General features: G+C 40.3%; 2 protein-coding genes across 5 annotated transcripts in view; one reads left to right on the top strand and one right to left on the bottom strand.

Moving 5' to 3' along the window:
- The first annotated feature begins 420 nt into the window (after positions 1 to 420).
- Positions 421 to 5787, top strand: TMEM254 (transmembrane protein 254). Its single transcript, XM_042863367.1, has 4 exons — positions 421 to 571; positions 758 to 861; positions 1827 to 1886; positions 4316 to 5787. Exons 1-4 carry the CDS (start codon positions 473 to 475, stop codon positions 4434 to 4436), a joined length of 384 nt encoding a protein of 127 aa, XP_042719301.1. The 5' UTR covers positions 421 to 472; the 3' UTR covers positions 4437 to 5787.
- Positions 5788 to 10955: 5168 nt separating this feature from the next.
- LOC122175279 (L-threonine ammonia-lyase-like) overlaps positions 10956 to 24807 on the bottom strand; it is a 28082-nt gene continuing 14230 nt past the window's right edge. For all 4 annotated transcript variants that reach the window (XM_042862814.1, XM_042862816.1, XM_042862815.1 and 1 more), the window contains 7 exons: positions 24515 to 24680; positions 23158 to 23254; positions 22242 to 22317; positions 21326 to 21451; positions 20020 to 20187; positions 19655 to 19712; positions 10956 to 11611 (listed from right to left, as the gene is read on the bottom strand). In XM_042862814.1, coding sequence (XP_042718748.1) covers positions 11513 to 11611; positions 19655 to 19712; positions 20020 to 20187; positions 21326 to 21451; positions 22242 to 22317; positions 23158 to 23254; positions 24515 to 24680 — 790 coding nt within the window. In that variant the 3' untranslated portion in view covers positions 10956 to 11512. The remainder of the gene's footprint in view (positions 11612 to 19654; positions 19713 to 20019; positions 20188 to 21325; positions 21452 to 22241; positions 22318 to 23157; positions 23255 to 24514; positions 24681 to 24807) is intronic.

The following is a 24807-nucleotide window of genomic DNA, read 5'->3' as shown; positions in this document are numbered from 1 at the left end:
AATCTGTCTCCAAAATAAAGAGGAAACGGTGTGTAAAAAGCCAGGCAGGAGTTGTTAAAACACTTGATTTAATATACAGCATAGATCCCAGCATGCTTTATCATAACATGGCTTGGGTTGAAAAGGACCACAACGATCACCTAGTTTCAACCCTCCTGCTACGTGCAGGGTCGCCAACTACCAGACCAGGCCACTGGAAACCGCGGGCACACTGGAAGTGAGCCGAGGTCCATCCCGCTCACCTGGGCCGTGTCTCAGAGGTGCCGGCACCTGCCCGCGCCGCCCGCTGCGCTGCTTCCCCCCGGCACCACGACCCGCAGCAGCCCGGTCTCGCCGCCAGGGGGCGCCGCGTGCTCAGCGGCCGGCGCGAAGAGGCTGGGCTGCAGGAAATGACGCGGGCCGTGGTCGCTCCGCCCCCTCGCTGCACTGTTTACCTGCGGCGGCGGCTAGCGGCCTGGCGCTGGACGGCAGGATGACGGGTGCGGAGCGGGTGCGCGATGGCAGCTGCCACTTCCAGCGCTCGCGGCTCATCTGGATGATCGGCATCATCTTCGGCATGATCCTGCTGGGCGTAAGGGCGGCGGGTTCGCGAACGCTGCGATTGGGATTGAGGTGACGGGAGGGGGGCGGCCATCCCAGCCATCGTCGACCCGCGTGGGTCTGACTGCTGTCGGAGATGCAGCCGTGGCGCGGGGGGCAGGCGAGACAGCGGCCCTCGAGGACCTTAACGTTAGTAATACTGTTTTTGTCTCCGCAGTGGGTATCGCTGTCACCTTCAACCATCCCTTACAGCTATTTGGGACTGTTTGGTAACTTCCTTCGTTATTTAGCAGACAACTACCACAAGTGGGTGTGCTATGGGTGAGTGCCATCTGGCTGCCTGCTCCTCTCTGGCTGTCCTTGTTAACGAGCTGTTCCGTAACCTAGCTGTTAAGTACACTTGGAGCTCTGCTGCCGGGCTCGCCGCAGCGAGGTGCGGGACAAGAAGTTCTGCAGGAGATGAGGCAGGCTGAGGCCAGGCTGGAAGGATGAGAACTCAGCTTATAATTTGGCATCTCTGCTGGTATCCTGAGAAAGGAAAGCATACAGATAATACTTTCAGAGACAGTTACTGGTCCCTATTTAAACTTACGCTTGCTGTTATTTTGCCAATTTGTTGCTCAAGTAGTCTAATCCTTTGATCTTAAGAACTGGAAAACATTTCTCTGTAGCCCAGCACTTTTCTATGCTGTCTACTTACGGGAATCCTCAGCCTGCCTTATTTATTTCACTGTATTTTATGTAGTCTTTGCTTAAAGCTTCCTGTGCTTTAGCAAGGTACTGAACTGATCCTAATTGGATGTCCTTTTTATGAAAACTTTCAAGACAAGTTTAAATAATTCTCACGTTCTATATTCTCTATCTGTACACACAGTTGAACTATACCTATACGCATAGAACTATACCCTTAAAAACTTCCCTAATGCTACAGGATCACTAAAATTACTTCTGTAGGTAAAAGAATAGGTTTTGCACGTTTAATTAAACCACTGCGTTCAGTCAGCTTAACCAAGTACTGAAACTTGTGGAAACGTGCAGTGGGTACTCAAAATGGCAAGTTCAGGTGTATTGTATGAGTTTCCATTATACTTTCTAGCTTTCTGGGCTCTAGGTTCTTCTAAGACAGTGCTTTTTTTCCCACATCTAAGATAAGCAGTGCCTTCCTTTCTAGCTTAAGGTGTAGTGACATTGCTGTGCTTACAGTTTGACACCCTTTGCATAATAGATCTTAGAACAGTCTTCACTCTGATGTAAAACAAAAATAAAACGTATTTTCTTTTTATTAGGTTCTACGTATCCTGGTTGATTCACATAGTAGAAGCCTTGTATGGTATAAAATTATGCCAGTAAGTTATCTCCCCCCTACTTCTTATCTCAGATTCTCTGGAAAGGATTTCTGGTACAAGTGACACTTAAGTTACAAACTGATTTTGGTGGTTGTCGGGAGTAATATTAGTTCTGAGGGTGCTGGTCAAGTTCATGCTGGAGTGTTCCTTTGCTGTCATCCACAGGAGGTTACTGCTGTACTGGATAGCAAAAATTAGGAGATGGCAGCTTGGGAAACTGGCGGCAAGGTCTGCCAAAGCTCATCTGGTTGCAACCAAACACAATGTTCTGTACAATTGTTTGTTTGTTTTTTGACAATTACTCTTTGTGTAATAGGTAGGTTCTTATTCATTGTTGGTTCAGGTGCTGGGTAACAGCACCTCAGATAGCAGGGGGAAAAATAGGTAGGTGTTTAATCAGGTCTTACCTCATCGGAATTCTGCCTCCTGTTGAAATAGATTGCATCTGTATTGTGAAAATAGACTTGGATATCTCCATTCAGGATTACTTAAGATCTAGTTATATATGCAGGTCTGTGAAATAGAATACTCACTAATCAGATTCTAATGCCAACCAAGTCTTAAGTTAGGATAACAAATCATTTGGGAGTTCTTCTATTCCTTTTAATGTTGTTTCTAATTCAGAAGAATTAGAAATGCTCCTATTTTGCATTGATTCTTCCCACTCCACAGAGATGTCAGATTAATTTGCCATTGTGAGAATTACTTTTTCAACTTACTTTAATTAAGGCCCTATCTGTCTCTAGCTTCTCAGATAACATCTCTTGGAAGCAAAGCAATTTTGTTCCATTGATAGCTATTTCAAGTGGCTCTCAACCATATTTTCTGCCTTCAGAAGGATATCTAATGATTAACTATTTACTGAACTCCAGTTGTAAGCTTTAACTTTCAATTAAACCTTTAACTCCGGTTCTGCTGAAAGCTTTTACATATATTGGCTTAAGGTTATGTTAAAAGTGAGGCAATTTCATTACTATTGAGCATACCAAGTGGATGCATTGCAAACAAATAATTAAGTTTCTGCAGGTCAATGTTAAAGGCCATAAGAAAGCATGGATTGTGTGCCTATCTTCTGTTGAGGCAGACTTCTGTACGTAACTAAATAGTACTTTCCTATTAGCACTAAACACTGTTTAATGATGAAAGAGGTAGTAACATCTACACATGAACATCACAAAGGAGACATGAGGAAGAACTGGAGAGAAAGGAGGTATAAATTAATTAATTATTAGTGGTGCTTTCACTGAGTTTTGCTCTGTGTTTCTTCATACAGTCTCTTCAAGTAAGTTTGCTTTATATATAAAAAGGTAAAGTTCTTGAAACCTAGTTTTTCAGTGTCTGGACTCATTTGGAAACACTACATTTGGGATTATAAAAGTTTTCCCACAGCTGGTAAGAAGAAATCTAAGAACAAAAAAAAAAAAAAAACAACCAACAAGTGTTGTGTTAATCAGTACTAACTACACATTCATTTTCTCTGTGTAGACACAACAGATGAATGCTTGCAGCAAAAGTCAGTAGAGGGAGCTCCCTTCTAAAATTAGCAAGTTTAAGTATGCTTATGCTTGACATAATTCTCTAGAAACATGATAACAGTTGTTTCAGCTTTCATGTTTTTGCTTCTCTCAAAGTATTTCCCAACAATACTAAAATGCAAGAGGTGGTGTGACATTCCTGAGCAAGACAATTATCTTTACTAAGATGAATGTGATTCATTTTTTGGGAGGTAAAAAGTGTGACAGTATTGGTACTGTGGGCTGAAGTTACTATTGCTTCACATCCCTAGTGTATGTAGTGGAGCATGTCAGCTTGCAGACCAGTTCTTTATAGCATTACTAGACCTCTTTCTGTAACAAACAAAAGATTTGCATATGCTGATTTAAAACTAATTGGCTTAAATCAGGTCAAGCATCTTGAGCCCCCTCTGCTTTCTTTTTCTAGCCACAAATTCAGGCAGCAGTGCTTTGCCATCCTGTACTGCACAGTCACACCTGAGCAATTGTCAAGCCACTTTGCCTTGCTAGTGTACAGACTACCTGCAGAGTCTGTAGTCAGCAAGAAGGTACTCACAGACTTGTGGTGAAGAGCAAAGGTAGATTTGTTTTAAGCTTGTCTTACTTATTGATCCTTGAATTATGTAAGCTTGTCACTTGAAACAGCACAGACTGAAGTTGCAGGTTATGTATTACTGAGGAAGTTGTATGCACAAAGCCTCTGTAGGTTTCTGTTGACAGTTTATAATCCACTAAAATCCTAAGAACTAGTGCTGTCTCGTAGGAAATAAGTTTCAGTTGGAAACAAGTCTGAGATTAAATGTTCTAATCAAGTCTTAAGTATCAAGGCTAGGTAGAAATACCTTTTTAATTATCACAGTGTAGTCTGCGAGACTAAGCTTTTTGATACATCTTATGCTTTTGTTAATGTTACAGATCTAAAGGCATCACTGACCCAGCAGTTCAGTTCCACTGGTTCATTCAGACACTTCTATTTGGGTATGCTTCCTTCGGTCTCCTGGTGTCTTACAAGCCTCCAGTCAAGAAATACTACTAGAAGCCTGTGACAGAAGTCTCCTCTCACATACTTCATCCTTATTTTTCAGAAAACAACCTCACATGTTTAGAAGCTGTAATTAGCTAAGTTACATTCCTACTACATGATGCAGTGCCCTTCTACCAAAGTAACACTCTCTTGCTAAAGAAGAAACTCAGCTATAATTCAAAAGGCACTGTGGATGGTTTGGTAGAAATTCAGCCTGTCAGTCTTGGCACTGCCTAAGTTTCATTCTGTTACGCAAGAGCCAAAGGTTGCAGCCTTGCATTGTTTGAGATAGACTGTATACTCCAGTTGTCATTGGTGAGAAAAGGACCTGACAGTACTTAGTAGTGGTTCATAGGTGACCTTTCCACGGGAAGAATTTTTCTTCTACAACAGAAATTGTTATTTATGGCCACAAAGCAACTTGCACCTGTTTTGTGGCAGGATCTAAGTTGTTTCTACAGTTTTTCTACAGGACTTTTTACTAGCTTTTTCTATGTTTGTTAGAGCCTAGTCTGTGTTATTTGTTTTGTCAACTTACTTTCTTTAACAAAGGACAGACTTCTTTATTGCTGCAGGCACATTAAAAAGACCAAGTCCTTTAAAAGACTGAGTTCAGGTTGAGGTGCAGCGATGAGCTGCAATACATAAAGAACTTAAACTTGGTTTAATACAGGTGCCTTAAGTTTCATGCAGCACGACCTCATCTTTCAAATGTAGATTTTCATCTCTGAGTTAGCACAGTATATGCTATAGAGCATAGAGAGAATCCTGTAGCTTTTTTGAGAACTAATTTATTATCCAAGAATAAAAGCACAACATTCCAAAAGCGAAGTCTTGTAGGCTGTCACATGAAAAGCATAACAAGTCAGCACTCATCCCATCTGCCAGATGTTCAGTTTCTGAAATGTTTGGTTTGTAGACCACGTTAAGCATCCCTCAGAGTATTTTCTTTATGTCTAATTGATCCTTTTAATCTGATAATCTGTTTTACATCTCTCAGTATTTAACCAGAATTAACTTCTCTCTTATTTAAACCACTTTCAGAAACAATTACTATTTAAAATATTTGTCATTTGGGGAGAGGTTTTTACCACATCACCCATGATGCTACTGTTCTAGTAAAAACAAGAGAACACAGGCTTTGCTCAAAAGAAAAGCTTCTTGAGTCAGTAATGAGCAAGCATTTACCTAGTGTAGCATGTATGGACTATGCTGTGCTATAAGATGTCTGATACAGAAGTCTTACTAAGTACAGGTACTTGAGGTTTTTGCTTTTTAGCTAGAACTAAGAGCATAGAGAAATGAAGAGCTTTAAATGGTGGAGTGGCTTTTTTTTCTCTTTTTTTTTTTTTTTTTTTTTTTTGATCAATGCCCAACTGATACCACTAACAGTTTTTAGGAAAGTAGAAAGTACGTTTAGTGGTTAGAAAACCACAGGAATATTAAGAACCTGGGCTAGGTTTCCCTGTGTAACTCTGTATCTTACTGTGATCCTTTAATAAAGATTAAAAAAAAAAAAAAAAGTAGATTTTCTTTTTATTTTATCCTGGAAATAGATGTATTAAGTAAATTTCATTTAACTAGTCATTATCTTTACACTACTATAAATACTTGGAACACACAGCATCAGCTTTTTCTTAACTGGTTTGTCTTTGTTTCCCACTATTCACTTTCCATCTAAAGTAAAGCTACCAAGTCAGGACTAGTCTGTTACCTTGCCCTGCCAGCTGCAACCTGCAGAGCAAGCACTTGTGTTGCCAGCTGTCAGATCCTTTCAGGTGGGTTCAGGAATTTCAAGCAATCACTTCTTTGAGCAGTTAGCAGCCTACTTTGGACTCCACTCGATTAGAAGAGCTTCCTTTTAGAGTTAGAGCAGGAAAACGTTTCTCAGTGCAAGACAAGCTATAAAATAGGCAGTCAATAGACAGCTGCCTTAATTGCAAGCTATTTCCAAGCTGGAACAAATTTTTAGCAAAACAACAGCATCAGCTGATGACCAGAGAGAAGCATTTCTCCAGGCTATCCTGATGAAGTATCACTCTTGATCATCTAGAATAGTTTTTTCCACTGCAATCAAAATACTCTCTATTAAAAAAAAAAAAAAAAAAAAAAGTGGGGAAAGCAAAGAAAGCTATGAAATCTATCCTTATTTTCTTAACAGCAGCACAGAGTTCAGACTGCCACATCTGCAGTCAACACATCCAGCCCTCCAGACTTGCAGATGTTAGTGCTTTGCTGTAGAGTCTCAAAAAGTGTTACTTCCTACCAAAAGGAAAACCATATGAAGCTTACAGAAAGGCTTTTACAGTTAAAGAGCATCACTAAAAATAAAAGGGTAAACCACCAAGAAAGCTAAGCTAACATTATGAAAGGTTTTCAGGATGGCTATTTCTGCCAAGCAGACAGATAATACTGCTGAATAGAAATAAATGGAGTTGAACCATCCATTTCAAATTGAAACCATAAGGAAAAAAATCCCCCTATGAAAACCAGTGTGTGAAGATATGTATATTTATTCTAGTAATATGAATAAAGAAAGAAATAGAAGTACCTGCTTTGTAGGCATTTGCTAAAATGAGTTATTTATTTTACTTGCATGTTAAAAAAAAAAAACATACATACAAATAGTAACTACCATCACTTCTAACAATGGTCTTACGCTGGGTTTGCTTAGTAACTTAAGCTCAGAATGCAATTCCAAGAAACTGCCCAGATTCTTTTTTCGTCTTCAAAGCATCATTCATGGAAGCGGGTGGACACGAGTGCAATATACTTGTTGAAACAGAGTCACCTCTAGGTCAGTATACTTAAGAAATCACTGCTCAGAATCTCATTCTGTTGATGAGTCTAGGTCAGGAACTGCAACATGAGCACAGGGGACCAGCTCAGAAACTTTCTTAAATCCAAATAGAAGACAATGAGATGCTTCCTATTTGTTTACAAGAACTTTTTCTCAAGTCTTTGGGGTCATAGGTCATTTTTGCAAGGAAGTTATGAAAAGAAGCCTCAGAATCATATCATGCTGTCTCGGTTTGCTTCTCTTTAACCTAGATTCTTCTAAAGACAATGGGAGGGAACTTTGTAAATCACTAAGTGGTTGGTCGTTAAACATATTTAATTTGCCTAGGAATGGATAGCTGGTTTCCCAAATGGCAACGTAGCCCTGTTGCAACTGGGGAAGCAACCTGTTGTAGAGTCCGCAGGAAGTTTGTCTGCTATGATCAGGGTCTTCAAAGTGTTGCCATCTGCTGCCTGTGGGCACTGTGGTGTGCTCTGGAGAGGAAGGGGTGGCAGACAACAGACATACAGAAGATTTTAAAGGTGCACTGTTCTAGAAAGCATTAACTTACTGATTTTAAGGCTTTCATACTTTCAAGATTCTAAAAGAAAGAACTAATACAGAGATGTTTTCATGAAAGAGAAATCAAATTATACATTCCTTCTGTATACCTCATATGTAAATAATGAGAAGGGAACATCCATTCACGCTTCTTGATTACACTACTGTTGCAAACATCAGGTTTTTCTTTGTGCGTAAGTAACTCAGCAAAATACTTTGGCACATGCCGTAAGCCCACACATTCAGTTCATCTTGTCAGTAGGGTGTTTGTTCAGACCGGTGTCTGTATGAACTAATCAAGAGACCATCATGGTGTGTTTTAATAAAGGGGTGAAAAAAAAAGCCCTCAGCATTTCCTTCAGTGTTGGCCATCAGCCTGGCAGGTCCCCTACAACACCAAACATAATTGCAGCATGTGAATGACTGCAGGCAAGGAAGGGAGAGGGGAAAGAAATACGGCTGCATCTTTTATCGGAGTTCTTACAGACTTCTCTTCAAGAAAAAACTCTTAGCTGCCTCTTGAGGAAATAGGCAGAGACATCAACTTACTGACTCGGAAAACAACACAGGTTAAAATCTCCTTAAAGACACTCCAGGCATCGTAAGGACCAGACATCATAAGAAAAACAGAACAGGAAAACTAACACTCACCTCCACAACTTCCAGGAGCTCAAAAGATTTAAAATGTTCACAGTAGCCAACAAACAAACAAAGAAAAAGAAAAAAGAAAACACACACCACCAGAACTCTCTTTTTCCTCTTATGGGCAGGGCAAGCCCCTCATATCCTTTCTGTGGATGCACTCAGGTGTGCTTGATTCACCTCTGCCCTGCCCTCAGGTCTTTTTTAAAGAGACATGGATGAGTTGGGCTTAGGGATCTTATTATTTATGCACAATACTGAATTACTTCAAAACATTCATATTTTGTTAGGATGCTTCCAATCACTGGCAACATTTTTTAGTGCCGTCATCTGACTGAAGAGAAATGCATCAGCCCAGGAATGTGTGATATTCAGCAGAATTTGCCCTCCACTGGTATAAAAAAGTTAGGAGCATATGAAAGATAAGGTCAGTAGTAGAATAAATCCTGCAAACTTCAATATCCCATACATGGCAACTCATTTACAGTTAAACTCATGGCAAAGAAGGTGACTGAAGAATCCAAGGCCATCAAACAAATGACTGACAGTAATTTAAGCCCAATCCAGGAGCCTCCAGGAGCTTTATGTTTTGTTTTCTGATCACTAAAGCACATGCTTACCTTTGGATCTAGCAAAAGTTTGATGCAGCATGTCAAATACACTTACTGCATTTTGGAATGAGAAGGTGGAACGTGTCCCCAGATCTTCCAAAAGTAGGTTGAATGCAAGGGACAGCTTGTGAGGATGCATGGGATAATGGTTCCTGATGCTCTGTGAACATTACTGGCAAAGTTTTACATGTTGATGCAGAGCTAAGATGCCTTGGCTTAGGAAAGTAGGAATCCATGTGAGAAGAGAGATTTCCAAGAGAAGATAAACCTTGTTTGCTTCAGTTCTTGGAAGAAGTTCTGCTGTGGCCGGAACAAATCCTGCATCACAGAGCTGCTCGCAGCATTAAGCAGCTTAGCTCCAACAGAATTAACCAGGTCAAGGCATTCCCCTCCATTGGAAATACGAACATGCATTCTGTCTAGTAGAATTTGCTACGTTCTACAACAGAAGGCCTGCTTTAGTTAAGTTTGCAGTATTTATGAGAATACCTCTAAAACCTGATTCACCTAAGAAACCAGATGGACCTGCATAATAGCAGTACAGAATGGTATCATTATTTTAAGGAGATTTATACTGAAGAATATGTTACAATTTATGGTGATACCTAATACTAAAACAAACAAACAAACTGTGTATGTCATATGTGACATATCAAATAACTTACAGATAATGCTTTCAATTTTTTTTTCCAAAGCAGAGTTTTGAGAACATGCAGCAATTCTCAGTTTTTGTTGTTGAATCTCTTACCTCACTCATCCCATTAAGTGAATATTATCTAAATGCAGTTATCTCTGATTAAAAATGAAATCACTAATATTCTGAGTTTCTAGAAAAGTAAAAAAAAAAAAAAAAAAACAAACCAAGAATTCAGACAGCAAAAGCTGTCAGCCACTGTTGAGACCTTTGGTTATAAAGTCTGAATTTGTTCTCGTATAGATACCTAAAACACCCTCATAATTTTCTGAGAGGTTTCCCAAAGGAGATGAAAGGGTAATTTGACCCTCATTTCTAGTGTTTTTACCTCCCCAAGTCTGCTCTTTGGTGAAGCGATCCATCATCTGCTTCAGTGATAACAACGGTATGCAATATATATTCTGTCATCGTGTGTTTCTATACAAATTTCTTAAATTCTTGTGATTGGAAACAAGGAGTAGTGTCCCTCTCACAGGCTGTAATTTACAGAACACGTTCTGGTGGCCAAACAAGAACTCAAAGAAAACAGAATCATAGAATGGCCTGGGCTGAAAAGGACCATAATGGAGTATCAATAATTCCTTAGTTACATGTACAAGTCAACGTGGTCCTTCCAAAAACACACCAAAGCAGTGAACTTCTTTTATTTATCCATCAGCCTCTGCCCCATTTCCACTCCTTTATGAGCCACAATAAAGAAGGACAAATAATTTGTAATTCCTTAGACACGAGCAGAAAGGTGGCCGTTGTACACACACTTGGAGAAAGGCATTCCAATGAATTTCTCTTACATCTCTTGCCATCCCGTTATGTTACCGTATCAGTAGGTCTTCATCTCCAGCAATGAAAACAGTATTTAGGTCAATGTGTTCTTTCTTAATTGCATTAGCCACTTGCCTAAGACTTGGGCTTCCTTCGCTCCCTAAGCTGCCTTTCCTTAGTAATGTGTGGTCTTTAAATATATTTCACTCTTAACGTTGCACTTAATCTGTCAGGTGAGAAGGGTCAAGTCTGCTTTAGGCAGAATAAAGGGATAAGTGGGATTCTAATTAGAAAACTCAAAAGGGTGGAGAGACTCCTCGTTCCCATCTTATGGCTAGCTTTTACACTCCAAAAGCAGGGGTGAGAACTTGTTTTCTGCACATGTGGTCTAATTATATTCAGAATTTTTTCTGTTTTCATTTTTTAAAACTTTTGCAACATGTTCTGAAACCTTATAAATAAGGAAAAAGTACAATATTGGCTTTTATCTTTCAAGAGTTTCTTTATATTGCATTTTATTAGCACAGTATTTTTTCATGATAGCAGAGCTCTTATGCAAACTTAAATACATTCACACTCCCACACACTTATGTCCTCCCTGAAGCAGATTCAGCTTCTGGCTTGGAAATAGAAAAGATGGTACTAGTGATATAGGAGAACCCAGCAGAAGGAGCTACATTGCTTTAATAGTGGCATCAGTATCCAAAAACCCAATGGTCTACATTCAAATATCAAGAAAAATGCTTTCTCCTGTTTATTCACTGGATGCCATAGGATTCTAGGTTCTATTAAAAAAACAGTGAGCCAGCTGAGAATTCCAACACTAGCAGAAACTATTAAATGGCCTTTAGCTAAGCTAAAGTTCCGAGTTAAACTTCATTTCCAAGGACACGTGCTACATTTTGAGCAGGAAATAAATATCCTGAAGCTATTTGCTAAGTGTTCAGCCCCGAAAGGTACTATTTGTTCTGAATGCCTCAAAATTAGTGCTCCACAAAATACTTGTCCTGGGGCCTCAGCCCCATCTGTGCTCTGCTCGTCATCGCTCTGTCCACGTGGCTGTGGGGTAGCGTTCCAGCAGTGCGTTCCGCAGCTGGGCTGTGTGGATCTTGTCTCTGGTCTCCACGGTGCAGGTGACCTGGAAAAGGAATTAGGAGCATTCCTGATGGCATGGCAGCATTCTCAGACAAAGGCGTTTCCAGCTAAGTCCTAAAATGCACTTGGGAAAGCAAAATGATCAGTTTGACATAGAAACTCTGGACTTTACATTCCCTATCTATGCGTGTGAGAAAACTGACATTGTAGAAACTCTGGGACTCAAGTTCTCATCTATTATTTCAAAACCTTTCAGTAATCTAACTCTGTTGTCTTCCAAGTTAGAAGAAGAAAGGCTGATCCTCTGCTGGCTCCCGGGCAAATAGTTTTGTACTCTTGGTCTCCCTAAGGCCTCCATTAACAACTTCTCCATTCCCTGGAGCAGGTATCTGATGCTGGTGCTGCCTCCTCCACTTCTGATGCTTGCTTCCCTTATTGTGACATTTCTGGGCAACATTTGTTCCAGCACCTTTGTTTTTCACACCTCTTGTATTCTCCTAATCTTCTCTCGTGAACTTATTCCCAAATTATCCATCCCTGCAGCATTTTGGCTGCTTTCCTCTAATCACACATCTTGTTACTGTTTCATAGAATCATAGAATGGCCTGGGTTGAAAAGGACCACAATGATCACCTGGTTCCAACCCCCTGCTATGTGCAGGGTCACCAACCAGCAGACCAGGCTGCCCAGAGCCACATCCAGCCTGGCCTTGAATGCCTTCAGGGATGGGGCATCCACAGCCTCCTTGGGCAACCTGTTCCTGTGCCTCACCACCCTCTGATTTCATTCTGATTTTCTTTGCTTGCTCACTGTGTCACTTCTAGTTCACTGTTGCCCTGCCATTAAGTCAAACTAAACTCAGGTAAAGTAGAACTTGAACTCCTACAATTCTGTGATTCTGTGTGATTCTGTGATTCTGTGATTGATAGGTCCCTTTTCTTCTCTTTCCTCCACAGTGACAATCCTGTCACACAACCTCTGAAAACAGTAACTTCAATGCCATTGTTTTCAATTCTTCTTTGACCCTTTTGATATCTTTTTCTACACGCTCGCTTTCCTATTGCATCAGTCTAAAATATAAAACAGGCGAGGCATCAACATGAAGGCGCAGAAGGAGCATCCTAGGTGAATAACTCAAGCCACCTCTAACCCTGTTGCCATTATCACTGATGCCAGAAGTGCCACATGGAAAAAGACCTCAGAATAATTGAAACCTAGCAAGGAAGGGATGCAGGATGAGTTGCAGTGTGACAACAGCAAGGCCAATCTACAGAGAACAGGAGCAGCACTAGTCATGGTAACTTCAAGGCAGACTCTTAGAGGCAGATGCCACGTATAATCTTCCTGTCACAACTGTATCCTTTACAAAAGCAATAAGGCAACACATAAAATTGTCTCAACTCACATGTGTTTATGACAACACTTCTAAATAGGAAATTCGTGAATTCATGTTTCCTGGAATGAGTTTAAAATAACAATCAATAAACCATTAGGAGGACTATTGATAGAGAAACAGCTGCGAGCTCAGCTAATTGGGAAATTCAGTCTAAAAGATCTAGCATGAAATAAACCATAGTGTTTCTGTAATTCTTTGCTTCTTTTTCTGAACATAGTTCTATTTTTTTGTGTGCGTGTGTGTGATTCTTTGGAACAAAAATGATGCTAATTTCTCTCTCCACTGAAAAAAGTGGGATTTCATCCAAAGAAAAGGACAATCACTGAGGACAGGATTAATAATGTGGGAAGAGGAGAGAACACTATGACTTGAACAAGGATCTGAAGGATATCTTGGCACTGAAGTTCCAACATTATCCACTCCATGTTTCACATAGAATTCCTAAAGCTTTGCAACCATATCTTTAAGAATACTGTAAATAATAACAATAATAAAAACAACCTCCTATCTCAGCCATCCTGCTTGTTTTGTCCTGAGCAAATCAACTGTTGTGCTAGGAACCACTATGAACTTGTGAGGTTTGGCTCTGATTATTTTGCAGAAGACAGTTGCTCTGCCCTGGGAAAAACATGGGAAAAATGTTGACCGATCATGTTAATTCTCCTCCTCTCTGTCTTATTTTCTGCTAGTGACTGAAATCAGAACGAGTTGGAAAGACTGGAACCAGACTTGTTATAAATATTTTGGATAAATAATATCTTTTTGTTCTGTTTATGAACAGCATCCAACAAATGGTAATGGCTATCGAAGTTGGTGTAGTCTATTGTAAATGTAAGACCACTACCAAACAACTCCAGGTATTCATCTGACCTTTTACACATTATTCCTTAATAAAGGAAGAGAGGACATCTGTTCACAACAGAAGCAAAGAGCTGATCACTTTATAACAGCTACAGAGCTAAGCAACAAGGAAGGTAAGTATGTGGAGTATGGGAATTTGCTTTTCCCGTGTGGATTATGCCAATTTACACTGGAATTTTATATTCACAGAGCTCCTTGCTCATCACTTCACCTGGGAAGGATAATTTACATGAATGCCCAACAGGGCAATCCTCATACTCATGGGTAGGTGTGAGAGGAATCCTCTCATTACTCTAGGGTATGTACTAACCTAGGTGCTGCTAGGAGGTTACTAGCCTACTGATGAGCTATGAGTAAGTGCTGCAAAATGTATTTAATCTACTGCCTGATGTTTCTTGTACTGCAGGCAAGATAATCCACAACAACTAAGGAAAACTTGTTTGAACTACTGTAACTTGAAATCCATTTCATAAATGTAAGTAGCAGACATAGGCTTTTGATCGAGCAGAGCTCTCAGTGACTGCAGGACCATACTTGTGTAGGAACTTTCTTTTGTGTATTAAAAAGAATAACCCAGTTCATTTTATGGATTTCTCTCCGAGCAGATTGCACTTCTGCTGCACTAAAAAATAAAAAGGCTGTTAAAAGTAAAGACTTAACCATCTAGATGGATCCTTTACTGCAATTAGAGTTCTACTCTGTGGCAAGTAATGTAAAGATTGATTCCAGCCTAAGGATTTAGCTAGCCTGGTTTTTCTTACAGAAAGCCTACAAATAATGGAAGACAGAGGGGTCTTCACTGACTATTGCAGTCTTGTGTGTTTAATTTAACAATTAGAGAAGATAATTAGAAATAATTGAGGTGGTGAGCCAAAGAGGAGGAAAAGGTAAAGACTGATCAATAGTTATTACTCTGCACAACACCAAGCATATCCAAAAATTAAAATATAAATTAATTTGAATTAATTCTATCACAAATACAGTAAAGTTTGTAACTTTGCAGGAGGAGGAGATTTGTGAAATTCTGCTCTGCGTAACTGAACTCCCAGTCCTTCATGTGGGCATGTGGGCACTCTGCCTTGTAGATCAGATTTTCCACGATGTTCAAAATTATTTTGGGGTGCCCATCAACTCCCGCATGCCTGATATCTGCATGTTGTGTGTGGAGGTAGAGTAGCCACAGTGAGACAACACTGTGGAATACAGGAAATGTGAGCAGCATTGTTGACTGTTGGTGAGGGTGAACAGTGATAGGACAAGGAGGAATGGTTTTAAACTGAGACAGGGGAGGTTTAGGTTGGATGTAAAGAAGGAAGTTTTTCACTCTGATGGTGGTGAGGCACTGGAACAGGTTGCACAAGGTGGTTGTGGATGCCCCATCCCTGAAAGCATTCAAGGCCAGGCTGGATGTGGCTCTGGGCAGCCTGGTCTGCTGGTTGGTGACCCTGCACATAGCAGGGGATTGGAACCAGATGGTCGTTGTGGCCCTTTTCAACCCAGGCCATTCTGTGATTCTATGCTGAGTCAAATTATGTGGGTTTGGTGCATTTCTGTGCTCAAGTCAAAGATAGACCACAGTCAACTAAAGCAATTCTTCATGTTCCTGACTTACTGACTTCATATTCCATTGCTTTAATTCTAGAAAGAATATTCACATTACTCTAAGGTGGCAGTCCTGGGCAATTCATGTAATATATTATTCATGATACACCATTCTTAGTGAAAATGCGAATTGTTTGTAGGCAAATCACTGGAGCTGCAAATGATAACTTCACTTACTTACATTGGTTTCAGTTCTATATAACAAATAAAGCTATTTCTATTATTTCTATTAAGATCATCAAAAACTGAGTAATTTTCTGAATTATTTAATGAACTCCTACTGGAGATGACTGCACACTGAAAGAGCACATTGAAAGTGCACCCTGCACTTCTATTTATGAAGTAATCATCAGCTGCCAGTAGCTTCTTCTTGGTGCAACGTAAGGCTTGAGAAAGCATAACAGCTGGGGTGAGCAACTTGAGCCCTTACCTTTGTCATATACTTGTGCTCAGGCCTGCTAGCACTAGCATCAACAAGTCGTCTCAGCATTAAACAAGCCGGATAATAGTCAAGCAGTCAAGCACTCTTGGCTTCCTCAGACTGAGTTTCTAATTTTTAAAATCACAGTAAGATATTCTCTAACGCATTGTGCTGTGGAATGCCATTAAACAAAATGGCTGTATACTTCTGGAGGGCCTCAGAGGAAACTTACTGTCTGACTTGCCCAAGGTCATGCAGGAAATGCTCTATGGCATCCTTCTCATAGCTGAATAGCAGCGTGCTCGGCTATACTCTCTCAAAAGGCCAATAACATGGAATATGTTGGCATCTAGGGACTCCAATCCAACGTGCTCTACTCTGCTCTTTTACAAAATGCAGGTTGGCCTAAAGGGATTTACTCAAATTGATCTGAACAGACCAAAATAATTAAATGACTTCTAGCCTGAGGGGAATAAACTATGCATACAGCAGATATTACACTGCACAAACTGAGCTAGGAAATGGAGCACCACTGGGAAAATGTGTAATGTTATAAAGAAAAAGCAACATTTGAGTTATGAATTCATATATTGTTGCAGTCAGAGGAAGATGTGATGGATGTTCTTTTTATGACTGGTCTCTTCCGAGTTATTTAAAACCAGAGCTGGGAAGAGGCCAGACAATCCCATAACTTCAAGCAGGCCTGGGGGCAGAGGGAAAACTGCACTGCTCCACGGTGGCTGCTTCTCTGCAAGGCTGCTGGAGCACCTCACAACCTGGCAGGCTCTTGCTGCTCCATTCCAGAAGTTCTCCTGCACACATGCTGGTCACAGTGGTGAGGAGAAGACTTTCCTAGAAACTTGATGAGCTTAACACATTTTTGTTTTTTTTTCAGATGAGTTGCCTGAGCTCAAATATGAGACACTCATTAAGCAAGTCAACTGGTAATCTATAGCAGAGCCTTGCATGGTTTCATAACAAAAGTGTATCTCACCTTACCAAGTCACTTATAAATTTTGCTCATTGACTCCTAAGTTAGTGATAATATGAGATGTTACAGCTATGAAGTGGCTTACAGATGGAAGCATTTATTTAAACAATGTATTTTCCCACACTGGATGTGAGAGACATTACTAGTAAAGATTGGTTTAACAAAGGCAAGCTGTGATTTCCTTTCCTTCCAACAACTGAGTAAACCATTAAATCTCTACTTCCAGTTAGCTGGTGATGTTAGATGACTTTATTCCTTAGCTCTTATCTGTGTTAGTGCTTCCATATTCCTGGCCATCTAAATTGCTTCAATAGTTGTAAAAGCCTACAGAATTTATTTGTAGATTTGCTGAGAGCTTCTTGTCTGTTTCAATGTTGGGATCTTGGAAGCCATTTTCTATCTGCTCAGGTAAATTAGGGTATAGTCCTCTGCAGGACAGAAATCTAGCATAAGACACAGGGTAAGAAAATATCAAATAAGGATGGAAAGAGTCTGTATCCAAAAGAAAATCCCATGGTCTTCCAAGGAATGCGACCTGCCAATCTCATTGCTCACAGCACTTCGTTAAGCATTGGCTGAACTCTGGTGTGACCATAAATCAGACATGGAAAGATTTGTTTCTCCTTGTTTCATCTTCCTCTCCTTCTTTTTTTTTTTAAAAAAAAAATTTTTTTAAATATCTCTTATTTTTGCTAGTGGAATATTCCAAAAGAAAAAAAAAATGTAGTTTGAACACAAAGCTTCCTTTTAGAAAGTCATGACTACTTCAGGCATGGATCCTCCCACAGCCCACACCAGGTGAATAAACACCCACCCATCAAGGCATATTTCCAGAAACATCCCTGAGTTTGAAGCCAAGTTTCCTTCCTTTGGAAATGAAGGGATCAACCCGTAAGGATGACTGCACACAGAGATGACAATCCAGACAGGATTGATTTAGTGTTTCACGTAAGCCACTACACTTCTGCACTGCTCTGTCAAACACAATCTATATCCACAGTTGAAGGTGTGTATAAAAGGTAGAGTAGATGTAACTATTAAGCCTTTCTTATTAATAGCACTAGTCCAACACACAGTGATTTTCATTTCTGATCCAGATTTAAATGCACATTTAAATGCACACTTAATTTTATTTTTTTTTTAATTATTTATACTGACCAAAATGATTCAAAATTCTGTGTGGGTCTGCTTTAGAAGCCAGTGCTCAAAAAGCATTGCTGGTACAGGGCTTTGGTTCTTACAAGCAATAAAAGAAACAAGCAAAACTTCCCCTACATGAGTTAGCTTTACTATGAAAATATGTGCATTCTTCTATTTCAGCTTAGAGCAAATGCATTTAAATGGTTAAAGGTGGATTAAATATTCCATCTTTCCCAATCACCCTTGTTTTAGTTTTCCAATAAAAGCTCTGCCATTCATTAGGTCTCACCAGACAGAACTACCTGCACAGCCATGGAGCTCTATATATCTGGATGAGTACTTTGTACTTCATATCTCATTACCCAATAGCCTCCCCCAGACTGGTTAAGAGCCATCACGCAAATCCAAAATCCAATTAAATTATTCAGGGACATGAGTTCCTCCCTCTAACGTTCTTGCAATACAGCACCATCAGATGCTTGAAGTGGAAAGTCAGTGAAAACACACCATGTTTGAAATGCAGACAAAAACACTGCATTTTTTCATTTCTCATTTCTCATTCACAGACTGTATTTACTGCGGATTCTGATAAAAGCAGAAAGGAGTCAGAGGGATTTTTCTACCCCATGCAATGTCACATTACACCAACCAGGGATCTGGTCTAACTTAGTGGCACAACACAAAATAATGCAGAGTCTCAGTGCCTCAGACACCTCAGAAAACTGGTAATATCTTCATTGAAGTCCTTCACTACAATCATCTATTCTTTGTTTTTTTATATTCCTTTGTCAACCTACTCCTTTTATCTGTGAGTGGATCTTATTTATTCAGTTTATTCTTTACATCCATAGCTGAGAATACTGAGCAGATTTTGACACTCAGATGAATTCATATCCAATGCAGGACTCATCACATCCTTCCTCTAGCTGGGAAATTTGATTACTTTAGATTTAAAAGTGAAAATGGAAGAATTTTCTTACCAAATAGCATTACTGAATTCCATTATAAGCCGGTTTAGCAAAGTTTCCAAACTTCCACCCATGATTTCACAAACTAAGTCAGATTAGCCTTGGTTGGCAGCATGAAACCAGTGGAACCACACCTTTGGTTGGTTTGCTCAACCAGTTGAAATAAGAGATATGTCATGAGGTGAACAATCCTTTCAAGAGATGTCATTAATTGATAACACCTCCTCCCCATTATCATATCAAATACTCAGCAAATACTCCATTCTGTGCTCTTTGAGGTTAAGGTACAAAACTGATGCCCTGGTTGAAAACATGGATTCCTTAAGGGTAAGGGTGCTCTCCACGTTGCTGCATGGCAAGCTGATCTTTGGTAATTACAGCCAGACTACACAGCTGGCTCTTCCTGTTCTAGATGTGTGCTGCAGCTTGCTCATCACTTCCGGCACAAAACTATTTAAGTAATGAAGGTTTGCATTGTGTATTTCACTGGCTGTGTTGCAATAGCAGGTAAAACAGGTCTGGTAGTACGTGTGTGTATGCTGAGCGTTTGGTGAGGCAAGATGCTGTATAATGCAGGTGACATTATCAATTACACTGCTCTGAAAATCACTGTGCACACTCTATTGGACTCCTCTGGTATCTTGATATCAGAATAAATAGGGGGATGTCAGCACTGTGAGAGGGCCTGGAGTTGCACATCATCTTACCTCAACACTGAAGAGCTCCGATGTCACAAATGTGCGTTCTTGTCTGATATCCAAAACTCTAGATGAAATAAGGGATAAAACAAGTGATAAATTACAGATTACAGCAAACTTTTGTTATTATAAAATTATTTTTGTGTTTGGACAGCAACTATCTTTGCAGTTTTCTGTGTTAGGCACTTGTTCCATGCTCCAGAGGTTATTTTACATAGGAATAAAAATAAAGAAAAAATACTTTTTCTGAAATGTAACACAGAAAACACAGATTAATTAGTAACCTATACTCTTGCCTCCAGAGTACATTTACAAACACGACCAAGTCTTTATTCACCTTTGTGCTCCATTTCACTGTTATCAGTCTGATTTACCTTGCTTCTTCCCGAGCCAAAACTTCCAGTAGCTTTGAAACATCTGCTGGGCAGTCAGAAATCACCAGGGAAAATCTGCACACTCTGCTCTCAAGGGTCAGGGCATGAGCAATGCATTGCTGCAGCAAATGTAAATCCACATTTCCACTGCAAATAGCAATTGCCACTCTGAAAGAGGAGAGAAAATAGGATTCTCTCTTTTCTCTGCAAATGAGTCAGAAATCACAGACACTGAATTCAATGTCAGCTGAGCATCTGCGGGGACCACTCTTTCATAAACATATACTGCATTTCAGAGGGGCTCAGCCCTCTGTGTCAGCTGTGCACAGGGTACAGGACCCTATGGAGCCATACTGCCTGAAACCACTCTTGTTTCACATTGTCACTGTTGATTTATTTTTGTTAGCACTAATTAGATGGACAATTCTAGATCTATTTCAAATTTAAAAAACGCAACAGCACTTTCACTTGCAAAGGGAGTCTCAGATTCTTAACAGTTAGATGTCATGCATGGTCTATGCTTTCTGTAAGCATTAATTAAATTCATCTCAAACTTGCAAAATGAATACAGAAATGTTTGAAGGGTGAGTGAAGAGCCACATGGTTAGTCCCTGATAACCTGCAGAGCCAGTCCTGTGCACTTTCCCTCTTATTTCAGCTGTGCTGAATTGAACTTTGTTGTCAGACCCTGTAAGCCTGTTCTGGGAAACTGCCTCAGTGGTATTTCAACATATCATGCCGTGCAATGGAAATTTTATCTTGTCTTGAGTGCACGTACATTTAAATACACTGCAGACTATACCCTGAGCTGGGGCTCAAGCTGCTTAAGTCCTAAGTGCTGAAGCCTAGATGTAAGAAAGGAGTTTTATTTAATGCTGAGCACAACGGTAATCCCAGTGACTGTCTGGGCAGGAGTTCCTGGGGCTGGAAGGCAGGTGTCACCCAGTGACTACAGATGACAGCCTGGCTTGCTTACTCTCATGGCAAAGACCCACTGCAAACCATTGACTTCCATAGGTGGGATGAGAAAAGGCAGCTGGTTGACAAGCCAACTGGGGCTGTGCACAACTGCCTTTTTCGCCATCATTTGAGATTATAGGAAAGTGATTTGTCTGGTGTCCAGACTGACATCTGTCTTGTTCAGCACAGTCTTATGACACATGAATGGTATTTTCAGCCTGAAGTAGATGTCATGGACGAGAGCATTGGCAGCTCAAGGCAGAAATGATCACTCCTCCATTTCCCATCATGACAGCACTCCGCCCCACAGCTCCTTATGAAGCCCTGTTTGCAACAACTGCTGTACCTTTTACCCTTCAACTCAGGCAGCTTCCCAGCGACCAGTGCTGCAAGCCCAATGGCCCCTTCTGCATCAACTGTGGCTCGCTCGTACTCCAGCAATCTCAGCATTGAAATGAGGACGTCCTCCTCGCTGAGGGCCAGAAAGTGGTGTTAAAATGAAACAGAACAAAACAGATAAAACAAATAGCAACCAGTAAATGAAGACAGTACATTTATGTATCAAGGGATTCCTTTAGCCCTGCTGAGAACATAATAATCTCACTGTGGTGTTAAAGTAAGCTGTGTTGCTGGGAATGAATGGAGAGTCTTATTATTTAACTATGATTGGTTTTATTATTATTATTACAATAAATAAATAAATAATAATTATTGTCTATACAATTAATATAAATACATAAAAATAAATATAGAAATAATAATTATTAAATGACAGGGAGATATATATATATATTTTTTTTTACTCGACCCATTATGCTAACTATATCCCATTAGGTAAATGCAAAGACTGGGAAGACTTCTGCCAAAGGCTTCTTTCAGTTGGTGTAAAATGCAACAAGAACACAGAGGGTTTTCACCCAGAGGGTGGTAAAGCACTGGAACAGGTTGCCCAAGGAGGCTGTGGATGCCCCATCCCTGGAGGCATTCAAGGCCAGGCTGGATGTGGCTCTGGGCACATAGCAGGGGGGTTGAAACTGGATGATCATTGTGGTCCTTCTCAACACAGGCCATTCTGTGATTCTATGAAGAACAAGTTCTATACCCAGAGCAGAAGAGGTTATTAGTAACAAGCAAAGAGTTTTGGCCAAAGGGGTCAGATACATGAAATCAGGCTCACTATCTCTGGTGTCAGCAACAGCATATTTGTCATATGCGGTGATGCTCCCATAGTATTATTTATTTCACTCTTTTTCTTCACCTACCTCACAGCAACAACCTTATCCACAAGTTTCCCAGTCAGCTGCAAAGAGTTGCTGCCAAAGCAAAGTCCACTCACATCTGCAAATTTTAAAATATAAAAGTATGAGGCTGGCTGCTCTAGAAAAGTTTAACATATTTTAGAATCCAGACATTGTTTTATTTCCTTGATGAGCACAGCACATTGCTATTCTGAGATCTCAGGTTGCTTGATATTTATATTTGACAGACATCTCTCAGGAAGATTTTGCCATTTGGGTCCTTGTTATGAAGACCTCCTCAGTGCACAGTGAGTCCTCCATCAGAGAAGAACCACTCAGAGCAGCACTGGGTTTGCAGCCACATTAGGATAGCCTGCAAAGGAGCATAAAGAGAGGCAGAACTGCCCGAGTTATGTGATTTGTTTATAAAACCCCCATTTAACCTACAGCTTCGGGGGATTTTAACATCAGGTAAACAGGATATGCTTAATTTGCTTAAGACCTGAGTGTTTCTTATGCAAATTATATGGAAGCAACTGAATTGTTTATAAACACTGTTATTCTGAAAGCAGCTCTGCTAGTCTAAATAGTTAAGCACCAGATCTTTCTGGCATTTTTTATAAATTAGTCTTTTACACAAGAGCTTCCCCATTGTCTTCACTGGCTCAGACATTGTGTGTGAGCACAGCGGTCAGATAAATACTCTCATATTTGTGAAGTGTTCCCCAAACATTTCGGGTACTGCAAAAAAGAAAGAGTACTGCACCTCAGAGAGGTGTGTCAGAAGCTGCTTTTACAACATGAACTGAATTCTGACTCTTCAGAAAAGTTTTTTTTTTAATTATATTTAAATTGATTTAGTTGGAAAAGACCATGAAGAGATGGGTGAAATCAATTATAGCCTTTATTTCACATCCAAAAGAAGAACCCATTTTCTCACCTCCATAAAAGTGATGGTTGTTGCAAGCCTGGTCTTCAGCTGGGTGGCCAGCCTTCAGGGACTGCTGCAATACAGGAAAGCTTTCAGATTCAACCCCCTGGGGAAGGCAAACAACAGCATTGTTTAGTGTTGAAGTTATGACAGAAGTCGCTGTCAAAGTCAACTCCAAAAAATCTACACCACATTTCTTCTTAGAATCAGCACTAACGCAACTTGAAATTCACTCATATTCTAAATGTGCATTCACTTTTCTATGCAGTTTAAATTTAAGAAGGGATGGGGAATATTTTTAGAACAAATTTCCATAGAAATTTCAGAGTGAACTGAAAATGAGTACAAAAGGCAAAAAGCTTTTCATCTTCCTAAGCGTATTGTTTTTCAAAAAGTACAAAAGACGCAGATGATGATAATGTGAAATCCAATCTCATTGCTATGCATGGGATGATGCATGGATACTGAGGAGTAAAGGTGAGCGGGGGGTGGAATTGGTTTTGGTATTTTAAGAAATCCTTCACAGAACATGTTGACTGAAAAATAAATATTGATTGAACGTGTTATTTCACAGCTGTGAAATACCCATTTTGTGATTAGTAAAAGCTCCTCATTTGTTTTATCCTACCTTTTTATCTCATTCCTCATCACTTTTGAAGCAGAACTATGTTTGAAAAGAATGTATTGAAAAGCCTGATGATTAAATTACTGTCACCTTCTACGAATGGAGATTCCATTAATCTACAATGTCAAATACATCCATAAATTACAGCAGCAGAACTTCCTAGACGTAAGTCCACAGCACTGTCATAATCAGGACAGCAATGCTACATTATGGATCTTTAGAATCATAGAATGGCCTGGGTTCAAAAGGACCACAATGATCATCTAGTTTCAACCCCCTGCTGTATACAGGGTCACCAATCACCAAACCAGGCTGCCCAGAGCTTGGCCTTGAATGCCTCCAGGGATGGGGCATCCACAGCCTCCTTGGGCAGCCTGTTCTAGTGCTTTACCACCCTATGAGTGAAAAAACTTCCTCCTTCCACCTTTACATCCCTCTTGAGCACTTTGAACTGTGGTATCCTAAGGGTCCATTTTCCAGTAAGAAATCAATCCAAAACACAGAACTGGATTCCATGTGCTTTGGAAGAACCTTCTTAAATATCTTAAATCCAGCCAGAAGGCAGGTGGCTGCAAGGCTCTCAGGCCCATCTTGCAGGGAAAGACCATGGCCACAGGTAGTACCCATCCCCAGCACAGGCAGTCCATGCCAGCAGATCACTATATTCCAGTGCTTTTGGAAATAAAAATCTGTGGCAAAAGTTATCAAAATGCAACTCTTGCTAGGTGAGAGCAAACTTACAATGACAGAAATACGTGGGTTGAGGTGTTTTAGTGCAGCAGCCGAGCCTGCCAGCAAGCCACAGTGGCCTCCTGCAGGCAAAATCACTGCGTCCAGCTTGGGCACCTGCTCGTACATCTCCAGCCCCATGGTGCCAAGGCCTGACAGGTACACAGCACTGTCCTCCCTGTGGGAAAGAAAGGCACAGATCAGCAGGGCTGTAGGAAAAGCATACGAGTAAATGCACAGTAAAGCCAGGAGTTGATGTGGTTGTAACATGCTTTGTGAAGAGCGATGTTCTCTACCAGATGAAT

This window comes from Lagopus leucura, unplaced genomic scaffold, assembly GCF_019238085.1.
Source record: "Lagopus leucura isolate 7727_CA_CO unplaced genomic scaffold, USGS_WTPT01 Super-Scaffold_739, whole genome shotgun sequence".
NCBI lineage: Eukaryota > Metazoa > Chordata > Aves > Galliformes > Phasianidae > Lagopus > Lagopus leucura.
Note: the sequence above shows the minus strand (reverse complement) of the source record. Positions and strands in the feature narration are given on the sequence as shown.